The sequence below is a fragment of the Hylobates moloch genome, unplaced genomic scaffold (genome assembly GCF_009828535.3).
Source record: "Hylobates moloch isolate HMO894 unplaced genomic scaffold, HMol_V3 SCAFFOLD_18, whole genome shotgun sequence".
NCBI classification, from domain to species: domain Eukaryota; kingdom Metazoa; phylum Chordata; class Mammalia; order Primates; family Hylobatidae; genus Hylobates; species Hylobates moloch.
The window spans coordinates 35,014,638-35,029,144 of record NW_026652293.1 but is presented as its reverse complement, the minus strand read 5'-3'; the positions used below and the strand labels follow the sequence as shown (position 1 = coordinate 35,029,144).

General features: G+C 38.6%; 1 protein-coding gene across 2 annotated transcripts in view; it reads left to right on the top strand.

The window, feature by feature from the left end:
* The window catches only part of PDE4B (phosphodiesterase 4B), a 587,629-nt gene that overhangs the window by 460,929 nt on the left and 112,193 nt on the right, over positions 1-14,507 (top strand). For both annotated transcript variants that reach the window (XM_032137056.1, XM_032137057.2), the window contains 2 exons: positions 8,616-8,652; positions 8,762-8,832. In XM_032137056.1, the coding sequence (XP_031992947.1) occupies positions 8,616-8,652; positions 8,762-8,832 (108 nt within the window). The remainder of the gene's footprint in view (positions 1-8,615; positions 8,653-8,761; positions 8,833-14,507) is intronic.

Below are 14,507 nucleotides of genomic sequence, written 5' to 3'. Positions count from 1 at the left end.
ATACAAATGACTGCAGAGTAGAGGTGTCCGAGGCTGCAGGAGAGGTAGACAGCCAGCCACTTTGCTGTAGATCTTGTAGAACCCAAGGCATTTCTGGCAAAAGTTTGAATGGGGGTCTTTGAATGCAAAGATATTGGGAATTCTTTCCTTCACCAAGATAAACACCTTTCTAGGCTTCATCATGGGAGAGCGTAGGTCATGTGGTGAGCTCAAAGTAATTAGAGCTTAATTCACATAGTATTTTACAGGTGAAAAATTGGCTTTGAAATCTTGTCATTCCCCAAAAACTAATTCCCTGGCTAAGAGTTCTCCAGACTCAAGCCAAACGGCAGGAAGAATCTCAAGGTCATTCAGAGTCACCCCAGAAAACTCTACCACACTTCCAGATTAAATCTTGTGTTTCATTATTTGGAATCAAAAGGTTGTAGAAATGTTAAACTTGAAGAAACCTTAAAGATCACAATCCAACTTAATCTACGGCAGTCGAAACAGAGGTGTAGTTCTAAATGACACAGCATCCAGCATCCCTGTTACTGGTAATTTACTGTCCCTTCAATTTTACTGGCCAGTAAAATTCCCAACCGCCCGCCCCACCCCCTGCCCCCAGTAACTTTAGAACCTAAATTTTCCAACTTTAAATTTAGGCAAGTAAAAATTATATACGTAAATTATCTAATATCATTCTCACTTTTTAAAGATAAGGACTTAGATAAAAAGTGGGATGGGCACAATTTCATAATAAAAAGCAGCCTTTCCCAAGAAAACGAGGTTGGCAACATAATACCACCCTATCAAAAATACTGATAACAGGATATATTAAAATCTTTGTGTGAATGAAAATAGCACAAGATTTTGTTTTTCAAATATTTCAGTATCACAGAAAAAACTTTTATATATTTGTCAGTTTTGGAATTATATTTCACAACACACTGAGAAGTAGAGTTTGAATAATATCAAGCTTCTTCTAGTAATTTAGTTTTAAGTTGGCAAATCCAGTTTCACACAAATATCTGAATCTGAACTAAAGTAATGCTCTTAAAGCTATTTCACATGATTATTAACTCTTTAAGATGAATTGAAACAGAGGAACAGCAGCTCCCCACACTTCCTGCTCCTTTTCTTGCCTTCTACCCATAGATCCAGGAAGCAAGAAGGGTGCTAATAGACCAAGAGTCTAGATGTGAAGGCCATTGGGTGGGGGCTGCCGGATGTTCCCTGCTCACAGACCTCATACCCAGCACAGAGCTGTCATGAATTTTTTATGAATGGTGGAAAACTTTGCATAATTCTACTGCATTAAATCCTAGTAATAAGGGAAACTCTAGCTTTTAAAAATTTCTCATCTGAATTTTTTCAGAAGAGTAATAGAAAATGATAGGGGAGAGTGAGTGAAAAGATATTAAGAGTAAAAATGTGAACAAGAAAAATTAAAAGTGGCTTTAACTTTGAGCAACAAAGGAGAGATCAGAATAAGGCTTTATAGGAAAGTAAAGCAAGATCACCACTGGGTCCCAAAAGGCAATTTCGGATGCTTTCCTAGATGTGGCAATAGTTTGCTGGTTTCTGTTCAGTTCCTGTGTTGTAGTCATCCCAAACGTAATGCCTTCGTATACTGAGGTACAGATTGCCTCACGGGAACATAAAGTACTGGAAACTAGTAAGGCCAGTTTTACTGCTGAAAACTGTGGCAGGAACCACCATGGACAGAATGGAGTTTTGATTATCCACCTGCAAAGCCACAGGAAAGGACACTCCATGTTTTTTTTCCTTTGGTCATCCCATTTTGCAAAGCCTTACACAGACAAGAAGCTTTTGAAAGCCACCATTTATGTGTGGACTAAGTAGTCTCTAGAGAAAACCTACTCATTTTCAAGGGAAATGAGACCTAAGAACCAAGAGGAAAAGCAGAAATAGTAACCCACTTAAATTTAAAACCTGTTTATTGATGGACTAGCAAAAAGTGCAGTGTGGTTTCTAAGACCTGAGTTAGACTTACAGCCATCACACTTACTAGCACCGTGGCTTTTAAGACATTGAATCTCTTTTATTGTCTCTAAATTATCTGTAAATAAAAGCACACATTTATTGAGTATTTTCTGTATGCTATCTGTTAAAATGCTTTACGTATGTTAATTCATTTAATCTCCATATCCCCAATGCGGTAGGTACTATAACTTTCTTGTTTTAATGATGAGGATATTAGGGCACAGAGAAGTTAAGTGACTTCCCCAATAAATGGGAACAAGACGAACCCAAGGAGTCTAGGTGGTAAACTATGTGGATATCCAGTATGTAAACAGACTCTAAATGAGGCTGAAAAATAAAAAATAATGCTATTAATTTCTGTTCTGCCTACCTTTCCAGATGTTAGGAGGATCATATTCATTCTCTCTTTTATTAAATATGTAAATTCAGGAACTTTGTGAACAAATAAGACAGTTTCTGTGTCTTCAAGGGTACGGAAACATTAGTAAGTCAATAGGCAGTTTTAGTAGTTTCAGATAAGGGCAGGCATTGAGAGCTATGTACTGGTTTGAAAGGTCTGGCCAGGCAGGAAAGCAGCCTACTCTGAGGAGGTTACAGCTCAGCTAGAGGAGTCAGGCAGGCATAGGACGTGCAGGAGAGGCCAGGTGCTAACTAATCCTCCAGTTAGTGTGGGAGCGTTTTGGAGAACCACAGCTCAGTGTGGTTGATCCAGAGGATATGAGAGGATGAGGAAGTGGTGAAAAACGAGATTGGGAAAGTGAGCAGGAACCTCATCATGAAGGGCCTATGTTAAGGAATTGGCCTTTATGCTGCAAGTGGAGAGTTACTAAGCAGATAAATATATAATGCAACATTTTTTAAAATAGCTCTGATTGCAGTATAGAAAATGGTTTAAAGGGTAGGGAAGCTTAAAGGCTAGTACTCAAACCTACAGAGCCAAACGGGAGGCTGCCATGGTATTCATGCAAAAGAGGATGGGGATTTATATTACAGATGATCTAATGAGCAGTTAGTACATATTTGCAAGTCAGGATCAGCAGGAGTTAGTGTTTGATTGAAGGATAAGGAAGAGGGAGGTTTCAGGCTTGGTCAAGAAGATAGGTGGTTGCACCATTTCCTGGGATCAGGAGCATTCTCTTACTACATGAAATAATGTACATGAAAGTGCTTTGTAAACTGTAAATATAACATAAATATGAGTCCTCTTGATTGCAATGGACAGACATGAATTAAGATTAAAGAAGCTCTCATCAGCTGGAAATACAGACATGCAACCCTTTAATTATGGATGCCCTTCAACTTACAATGTCCCAAAAAGCCCATCCTAAGTTGTAAATATTGTAAGTTGAAAATGCATTTAACACACCTAACCTACCAAACATTACAGCTTAACCTAACCTACATTAAATGTGCTCAGAACACCTACATTAGCGTACAATTGGGCAAATCATCCAAAGCAAAGCCTATTTTATAATAAAGTGTTGGATATCTCATGTAATTGACTGAATACTGTACTGAAAGTGAAATACAGAAAGATTGTATGGGTACTCAAAGTACAGTTTCTACTGAATGCATATGGCTTTTGCGCCATCGTGAAGTCAAAAATTGTAAATTGGGCAGGGCGTGGTGGCCTGTAATCCCAGCACTTTGGGAAGCTAAGGTGGGTGGATCGCTTGAGTTTGAGACCAGCCTGGACAACATGGCTAAGCCCTGTCTCTACAAAAAATACAAAAAATTAGCTGGGAGTAGTGGTGCGTGCTTGTGGTCCCAGCTCCTCAGGAGGCTGAGATAAGAGGATCACTTGAGCCAGAGAGGCAGAGGTCGCAATGAGTTAAGTAAGATTGTGCCACTGCACTCCAGTCTAGGTAATAGAGTGAGACTCTGTCTCCAAAAAAAAAAAAAAAAAAAAAGGTAAGTAAAATAATCGTTGAGGACCATCCATATAAAAATAAAGATACCTACTGGTATTGACAGTAACTATAACTCAATAACTAAGCTGCTTTTATGTGCTAAGCACTGTTATTAAGAGTTGTACATATGTAATAATTAATTTAACTCTCACAGAACCCTGTTTTACAGGTAAAAATGTTGAGACATGGAGAGGTTGCCTATTGTCTCATAGCTAGTAATAATGCAGCTGAGAAACAAACCAATGCTTTTTGGCTCCAAAATCTGTGCTGTTAACCACTATAGTATATATCTCTCTATATGACAGATGAAAATCAAGGAAATTACAAGTTAATTTCTGTGTGTAGTGAGAAAACAGAGAAAAGTGAAATGGATTAATAAAATTCAGAGTGTGGCAGTGAAAGGCAGTATTTCTGCTTTCTAGAAAATCATTTTATTGTTTAGAGTAGACCTACATACACTCAATTCTATGACTCAGTCCTAAGACTGGAGTGCTCATTTCCAGTTATTCTACAAATTTGTAATGTGCTGGCTTTGTCACTAGATGTTGCTCTTGCAATGGTTCTGAATATCTGGACTTGTTCCTGAGAGGCATTGCCTTCTCCAGGGGTTTGAGAAAGCAGGAAGTGTATCAGTTTTCATAATCAATCAAATGTTTTGTTATTTCTATGCCATTTGATTCTTAACTAGTGATTTATCAAATTATGATTTTTAAAAATTTGTAATAGTTCCATAAATAATCTGGTTGCACTCAAAGAGAAGCTTTTTTGTTTTGTTTTGTTTCTTTTCTGTTACTTTCTATAAATTATCTGATAGATTCTCTAACAGCAGTTTTCTAACATACAGCATTAGCTTTGGCAGCTCAAATTATTTAAGAGAACCAATGCTGGGGATCTGTAAAATCTATTTTTTGCTTCTGAATGTTCTGTTCTCCTAAACTTCAAAAGTTCCATAATGATAAAGTCATGTTGACATTATGCCCTATTAACGTTTCTTTATCTCCCTTTAATCTTTGAATTGTACAGTTTTAATAACTCCTCCAACTCATTCAACAATACATCAGCTCAAGGTACCACCTATGCATGAGATTTACTTATATTATTTAGCTGTTATTAGATACTAGACTCTGGAAATCCCAGAGTCATAGAAGATGTGCTAAAATCTAAATCCGTTATCTTGTCCCAAATTCATCCTGATGTCTTATGAACAATGTGAACTTCACATCAGAAATCAGAACACTTCACTTGACTAGCCTAAAAAAAAAAGAAAGAAGAAAAGCAAGAAAGCAAGAAAGAAGGAAAGAAAAGAATCAGAACAAACTACAAGATCTTCACCCATCTCAAAGTTCATCTTGGGAAAAATGGCTGGAAAGGGTCAGTTTCTGATACAGTTCACCGCACTCCATTTATCACAACTGCTCCTCTCTTGATTATTCTGTCTTTCTTTTCTGTATCTCTCCAAGAACGCTGAGGCTCTTCCTTTGGCTCCCTATTTATATGTACCCCCACCTCAGGGGGCCACTTCCTGCCATGGCCTTAACTATCCCTACTTTTGTAGGAAACCCCTAAATCTATAGCTCGAATTCCCATATCTCAGTCTTCCTGCTCGATGTCTCCACCCGGATATAAATCAGTACCTTAAAGTTCAACATGTACCTTAAAAACTCAGTGACTACCTTAAACTCCCCCAACAGGAGGGAAAACTCCTCATTTCCTTATTTCTACTCATGGCTTCACTGTTTTCTCAGATTTCCATTTTTTAAATTGAAAATTATATTTCTTTATGACCCCTTATCCAATTAAATGTCGAGTTCTGCAAAACCTCTGGGCTCTCTTCAATTCGTCTCATTCTGTCCCTTCCTTGGCATTACCTATTGCTTCTCATCAGAATGGGTGCAATTTCTAACTATTCTTTCCAGGTCTGTCCCCTCTCCAATCTATCCCTCCACATCCAAGGCATTTTACTTTCTAAATCACTTTTCTGTTGGCCCAGCTCACTTTCCATCTCACTAAAAACCTTCACTGGCTCCTTTCTCTCTCCTCTCTCTTTCTCTTTTCTCTTCTCTTTTCTTTTCCTTTCTTTCTTTCTCTTTCTTTCTTTTTCTTTCTTCTTTCTTTCTTTTTTCTTTCTCTTTTCTTTTTTTTTCTCTTTCTTTCTTTCTCTTTCTTTCCTTTTGAGACAAAGTGTCACTCTTATTGCCCAGGCTGGAGTGCAATAATGCGATCTCAGCTCACTGCAACTTCTGCCTCCTGGGTTCAAGCGATTCTCCTGCTTCAGCCTCCCAAGTAGCTGGGATTACAGACATGTACCACCACACCCAGCTAATTTTGTATTTTTTTTTTTAGTAGAGACAGGGTTCCTCCATGTTGGTCAGACTGGTCTCGAATTCCCAACCTCAGGTGATCCGCCTGCCTTGGCCTCCCAAAGTGCTGGGATTACAGGCATGAGCTGCCACGCCCAGCCTGGGTCTTTTCTTTCTATGGAGTTAAGTACTGACTCTATAATCTTTGTCTGGACTGTCCATAATATGAGTGTGGGAGGCCTTCTATCCTTATTCTCTACAAATGTCTATAGCTAATGTGCTCTGCTCCACCCAAATAGCCATCAAACATCTTAATAAGCGTGTTCAGTATTTTCCCATTTCAGTGCCTTTGTTCCTGCCATTTCTCTTCATTGGCAGCATCTACCATCCCTGACTTTTTAAATCCTTCAAAATTCATCTGAAACACTGCTCACACAATCAAGACTTTCCTACTTTCTCTGACTTGTAATTATCATGTTTCCTTTGGACTTCATGAAGTATACCCATTGTTTGTAATTCTCATTCTATATTAAAATGTCTATTACAGTTTTTAAAATATTTTTTGTTTCTCCTACTTTGTTTCAATTTTGGAGATGATGAATATTTTGTATGATTTGATATGTCAACTATGCAGCAAGTCATAAAATAGGAAGCATAAGCTGGGTGTAGTGGTTTACACCTGTAACTCCAGCACTTGGGAGGCCAAAGTGGGCCGATTGCCTGAGCCCAGGGCTTGAGAGCAGCCTGGGCAATATGGCAAAACTCTGTCTCTACAGAAAAATACAAAAATAAATAAATAAAGCAGCTGGGTGTGGTGGTGTGTGCCTGTAGTCCCAGCTACTCCAGAGTCTGAGGTGGGATGATTGCTTGAGCCTGGAGGCAGAAGTTGCAGTGAGCTGAGATCACGCCACTACACTCCAGCCTGGGTGACAAAGCTAGACCCTGTCTCAAAACAAAACAAAATAATGACAACAACAGCAAAAATGAAGCATAGTGTTTAAAAGCACAGATTTTTGAAACCAAACAGTCTAAATTCTTACATCTGGAATCAGTCTCAGTTCTTCTACTTACTAGGTATGTGCTAGTTAACTGCTCTGTGGATCGATGTCATTTATATAATAGCAATATTAAGAGTAGCTGCTGCACAGCCCTGTTACAATAATTAAATGAGATAATACGTGTAGACTGCTTACCACAAGGCCTGGCAGACAATAGTAGTCACACAAAGAATGCTTATTCCTTGTCAATATTCTTTTTATTGTCACTGTACAAAGTGGATACAGAAGAAACTTGCCAGCTTAAATTGCAGTTTGGAGGTTTCTAGCTGAAGAAAAAGGTGGAAAGAAAAGTATCATATTAAATAAGATGTCAAGTTAAAAGCCTATGATAGAAGAGGGGCCCAGATGGATGTATGTGTTGTTCAACTCTGGAGCCCCAGGCCTCGTGTGGTGCCTGGTACAGGGCACATGATTAATAATTATTGGTTGCACTAATGTAGTTAACAAAGAAGGTGCCATATTTGTTTGACAAATGTGAGGACAGGGAAGGTAGACCAGACACTGAGGGAAGTTCACTGTTACTAACTTCTGTGCTGCTATGATGATTCACACTGTAATAGCAAAGTGCCCTGATTTTGTGACTATAGCTCAAACCATGTCTTCTAGTACCTTCAGTAGAGAGTTTGCTGAATGTGGGTTTAAGTAGATTTCTCAAAGCATGTGCCAGATAGACAGTGTGTACTTCTGAAAACACATTTTTGACTCTTCCTAAATAACAGATTTACATAACACTAGGTACAGCTTAATCAGTTCTTTGGGACAAAATGGAGTGACAATGGTATGATTATGGCGGGTTCAGCCATACACTCCTATTAAAAGCTTTTCCTTAGGTACTTTAAGAAAAAAGTTATATTAAAAACAAAAAGTAATGGGATTCCCAGACAGAAATCTGTGTTTAAATGGCATTAAAGCTGTGGTTCGAATCAACAAAAGCCAGGAAATCCAAAGTTAACCTTTATCCAGACTGTTATACCATTTTTTCCAACTGTGTGTGTCCCTGTGAGCAGCCCTCCCTTTGAATTTCCTGGCTCTGGCAACCAAAATCCACAAGTTGCTTTGAATTACAGTACTCTGGACCTGTTATTTAATGGGAATATATCCTGAGGATATATGCTTACTTGCAAATGCTTTTATGTGTAGTCACTGTAAATTCAGGAGTCATGAATCTGGTACTAATTTTTTCCTTTCAAGCTCTTGGAATACCCTTTCATGCCAAATTGTGAGTCCTGCCTTATATCCAGGTAGAAGAACTTGTATAACATTTGTGTTGTTAACACTGATAAAATTTAATATTATAGCTTATATGTCACAGTTATAATTCAAGTACATTTCTAAAGGTTCTTTTTTTCTCTTTTCACCAGACATGGCGATGACTTGATTGTAACTCCTTTTGCCCAGGTATGTATTATGCTGGCCCTGGCTTGCTTTCACTGTCGCTGGTTTCTAAGTCTGAACCTGGCCATTTGTCTTCTTTTGTCCTTAACCATTTAAAACATTTTTCTTGTAGGTCCTTGCCAGCTTGCGAAGTGTGAGAAACAACTTCACTATACTGACAAACCTTCATGGTACATCTAACAAGTAAGCATTGACTTTTTTGTGGAGTTTGAATCCCTAACGTAAAGGCAAAAAATATTGAGCAGCATTTAAAAAAATACACCTATTACATGGAAAATTGTCCTCTAAGCTAAATTAATATACACAATAAAATTTGAAAATAGGATGGAGCACCATAGTATTTTAGAACTCGTACAACACTAAAAGTAACCTAGTCTGGGTCTTATTAGTCTTTGTGCTCATAAGACTTAGTACCAAGTAGGAATTCACAAATGAAATAACAAAAGGAGGATTTTATTTTTCGTTGACTTTTACATTTACCACTTTGACCAGTAACGGCCATAAATTCTATTAAAAGTCTTTTTGAATAAGTTGTTAATGAATTCAGATATTCAACCTTAAAATTAAATGTAGCAAAAAATTCAACTTCAATTTGCCTAATTTTTGATTGTCTATAAACAAGTTCATGCAGTTTAATGAATAAGCGTGGGATTATCTTCTCCTCCACCTTCAATTAATTATATGATCTTGGCACTTAAATTAATGTTTCTGATCCTTGATCTCCGTATCTATAAAATGAAGGATTTGAACTTTATATTCCTTGCAGTAACACTTTCTCCAAAATCATTTCAAATCTATGAGCCTAAGCTAAGTTCTATTCAGTTAACTCTTTTGCATGTTTTAAAAAAGTATCACAGAGGTCAGAGAGTCATAGAACCCATGATCCCGGAATGAGAGGGCTGGAGGAGGCCTTTGAGACCATTGATTCTCTTGTTTATGAGAAACCTAAGCTCTCAAGAATCCAGTGACTTGCTAACAACCCCCACCCCCCCCAATAAGTTAGAGACACATCAGGGCCAAAACCTACATCTAATTTTTCAGCCAGTGTTCACTACAGAGTATCCTATATCTCCAGCCTTTGTGAAATTATTTTTCAGTCCTTTACTTTGCTTTCATACACATTTTCATAGAATAGATTTGTTAAAAGTGGGAGTAAACCCTGCTTTGAATGTTTGCTTTTTCTTTCACTGTTTTATGACTAGGCTTTCTTGTGAGATGACTCTGTATACTGTGATCAAACTTCCATGTGAGTGATCTTTCTCACATGTTGTATAACTGTGTCACCCTCCAGCTTGAGGCATTTCAGTGGTCCAGTGTCATCATTAAGATAAAGTTTAAATGCTGGTGCTCGGCACCCAAGACAAATTAATTTGACTGATAGTTGCTTGGGTTTATATTTAGTTCGATGTGTATGAAATCTAGAGGCTTGTCTCAGCCTCTTTTGGGTAGAAATCCTTTTATTTATTTATTTACTTATCTATTTATCCATCCAACTAGTATTTATTTAGTATATACCATCCACTCATACATGGATATATGCATTTAACAAATAACTACTGAGAACCTCCATCAGTACCAGGCACTGATCATATAATAGTGACCAGAGCAGATAAGTTCTCTCCTCTTTGAGGGCTTACATTCTAGTACAAAATGCTGTAGGATGCAGTGCAAACAATCAGACCAGGCCTCTAGCCACGTGGAATTATGTTCAATAATCATGGTCCGTTGTTCTCTGCATACTCTCTTCTCTATCCTAATTATGGACTTACTGTTCTTTCTTCCTAAAATGTCTGTTTCCACTTGCCAGTGTCTGCCTGGCCAAATCCTGATTGTCTTTATGGCCCATCTCTAGTATCACCTTCACTGAGATGCTTTCCCTGACCTCACCAAACCTGGCTGAGTGGCCCTCATTTGGATCCAGAGTACTCTGAAAACCTTATCACTATCTTTATGGATCTCTGCCCACCACCAGATTGTGTGCCCCTTAGGAGTAAGAATTGGGTTTAGTTTTTCTTGAATTCCCAAGAATAGTAGAATGCCTGACATAAAGTTTGTGCTTCATAAAAATACATCACATATATGAATTTCTGAATAAATAATTGTTGGGGGAAAGACCACCAATTATTTAGAAAATTGTATTTGCAGGACTGATCCCTTCTCTTATGTTTTTTTCTGTGTAGAATATGGCCTCTGGCTTCATAGCCCATTTCTACCCCCTCGAAAACGATGCACTTGGGCAAGCTAATTACCCTCTCTATATCTCAGTTTTCTAATGTGTAAAATAGAGTTGTTGTGAGGATTAAATGAATTGATATTTGCAAAGCACTTAAAACAGCATCTTGCACGAAGTAGGTGTTCAATAAATGTGAGCTATTATAATGGATCGTTACATTTCTCTTGCTGAATGCAGAAGTGGTGTAACACTTTGGGGTTTTCATATCTGTTGTCAGCTTAGATCACCATAAATGATATTCATGGTATTGAACGAATAAAGGTATTGTCACCCCCACTCTATGGATAAGGAAACAAAGCTTAGGGAGATTAAATGACTTGGGCAAGAACGTACAGCTTCCAGTGGGCAACAGAGTTTTCCCTGAAACCTGGAATCCTGACTGTCACTGCAGTGCTCTTTTCATTTGCCAAACCTGTTAAGTCTTCTGGGTTATAGGAAGAAGTCCCTGGAAGGCTTTGGAACAGAAAGACATTTAGGAAGAACTTATGGAATAGATGAAGATCAGAAAGCCTGAAGACAGAGACAGTAGCTAAAACAATATTTTCAGGAATTAAATGTGAGGGTATAGCTCTGAACCAGAATGATGGAGATGGGAATGGGGAGGAAGGGATTAATATGGACACATTTTAAAGGCTTCTTAAGCATGGCTGGACTGAGAACCACTGCATTGCACAGCACTAGGGAGAAGGCGGGGTGGGTGGTGGTGTTCTCATTCTTATTTGTTAGCATGGGTTTGAGGGTTTTTACCTCTGTTAGTAGTATCAGAACATTCAGCCCAACCCTGCTGATTAATAAGCTGTGCCAACTGAAACTACTTTCTCAATAATCAGGCCTTTCCAAACCCTTGAGGGCTTTGGTCCTTGTGAACTTTTAGGAACCAAGTACCCCAAGACCATAATTGCCATAGCATAGCTGAAGCACAGCCCTTCCCACACTCTGGCTGAGGACTACCCTTCAAATCACGGCCCCTTGTGTCACCCTTGGTCCAAAGCAAGCCATACTTATCACACAGAGCAGGCCTCCAGTGGTAACATAGTTGTATCTAATGATCTTTCTCAAATTCATACCCATGTGTACAGAGCTGATCCTGTTACTGATTGCAAGTACTACCTTGTCACCAACAAAAATTCGAGATAGGGCATATTTACCACTAGAGCTTCACCAAAGGGAGTTGAGAGTGGTGCAGTCTAGCTCAGACTCAGTCCTGAATAATGGATTTCAGACATCGGGGGGCTGAAATCAATGAAATCAATTAGCTATCTCTGGAGCAGCCTGGCAGGGGCAGGTTGGAAAACTGAGTGTCCATTTAATGCACTCCATTTTATTTCTAGATAGTAAATACCTTCAAACAACTAAAGAAAAGCCAAGAGAAGGAACTGAAGACAATAATGTTTGGCAGAATAGATACAACATACAGAAAGCACGCCCCCACCCCGACACACACACACACACACACAAAACGCACACACACAAAACACACACACACACACACATATACACAGAGTTATCTTCACAGCTGAAACTGTAGAATTCATGGGACTCAGATATTGCTTTCTGGGATACTTGACTTCAGATCCGGGGTGCCACTCCCTGCCTTGAATGTAGCATTTAAGCAATAATTATGTCCTAGGAGTGGTTTTCATGAGATATCTGGTTAGTGTGGTTTATTGTAGGAAAAGGAACTCCCACATAGAACTATACTTCTCATAAGTCAAGATTTCTTTTATCTTTTGGCTCTTTGCTGTGCATAAAAGCAGTCCATTGTCTGCTTGTGCTTTACCACCCAAAGGGTGGAAATCTCAAAGTTCCTGTTGAGGTGGTTTCCTTGCACCTTCATGAAATATCCCATTGAGGGATGCTTGATTGGACCTGTATTTCTTGGCTGCAAATTAAAACCTACACTTTCTTTGTCTCAGGAGTTATTTTGAAAATATGGCTTTCATTTATAGTTGTTAATTCAGATAACCGTTCTTAAAGCACTTACTGACTTTAAACAGACTGCTGGAGTAATCAGGTGCGCAAGTGAGTGTGCCCACCATTCAGCAGTCTGATAGCCAGGGGATGGAGCTGGGAGCAAAGAGGTGTCATTTATCAATTGACTCGTCATCAACATCATAAATATCACCTGTGGCTATCAGGAAATAATGTAACTTCTTTGTATTAACATTCTTCCAAAGCATAATTTAATCAACATGTGTGTAATCTTCAGGAAAGAACTAATAACCACTGAATTTTTTTAGTGTATGTCTATCCAAAATGTCTTTTATTGCTGTATGTACTTTGGCATGTGAATTAAATTAACTGAGGATCATAAAATGTTGAGCGTTCAGAGCTGGAATGAACCTAGCCAAATTTCCTCAGATGAAGTGAAGCAATATATGTAAAACTCCTCACGCAGGACCTGGTACGTTGTAAATCACCAGTAAATGTTAGTTGCTGCCTGCTCTTCTCAAGTGAGGAAGAAACTAAGAGGTTCCGTGAATTGCCCAAGGGCTATACAGTGGGAAGGTGCCAGAGCCAGGATTAGGATTCCTGTCTTCTTAGTCACAGTCCAATTCTTTCTCCACTGTGCTATTCAGGGCTGGAAAGTATGAACTGCCATGGCCATATTATCTTCCCTATTTATATCACCATCTTCAGCAATCAGCCACATAACTTCTTATGATTCTTCCATAAGTTAGGGACTTTGGAAACTGAGCAACCAATACCACTTTCCTCTGGCACTCCTTACAATTTTCTGTCTGGCATTCTCATGCCCTACAAGCAATCATGTGGCTTGCAGAAGTCATTTATTCATTGAAAATGTATTGAGCCTCTTCTTTGCACCAGGTCTCATGAATAATTGACAAACCAAATAAACATGGTCCCTGCCTTTCCAAAGCTTCCCCAAAGAGATGCTTATCTGAATTGACAACTCTAAATAAAAGCCATATTTTCAAAATTAACTTCTGAGACAAAAGAATTTGTATAATATGTGTAATTTCCAAGAAGTCATTGAGAGAATTGGGCACTGTGATTCGACATGCTATAAAGAAAGTAGAGATTTCTAACATTTGGGGTCTCCTAGTTCAGTTTCTTCTTTCACAAAAGTCTTCTTTGGAACTCAGGAAAAGGTGCAAGATAAAATTATTAAAATGTATTATTAATCCAGTGCATACGTGTTGAGTACTACATCATACCAAATATTATGCCAGATCCCTGTGTTACAGTTGTGCACAATGTTCAATCATTGCTTAAATTTCTCATAGATGAGTTGAAGAGAAAGACAGGAAAATGGGAAATACAATACAGAATGAGCAATGCAATGGTTCAGTAAGCACAGGAAACTACAGAACACAGGTGAGGGCCACTCACAGAGGGAAGGCTCCTCTGAGGAGGTGATGCCTGAGCAGAGTCCTAGGACATGTGAAAGAGCTAGCCACATAAAGAGAAGAAAAGTATTCAACTGAGCAAAATGTGTGCAAAGGCACAGCAACAAAAGAGAGTGCTGTGTTCGAGGAATGGCAAGTGGCATATAGAACCAAGATTGTATGTGAAAAGGAAACCAGATAAAATATTCATATAGAGTATTTGGTTCTCAAATCACTTTCACATCAGTGGGTTATTCAATCTACATTCTATTAAC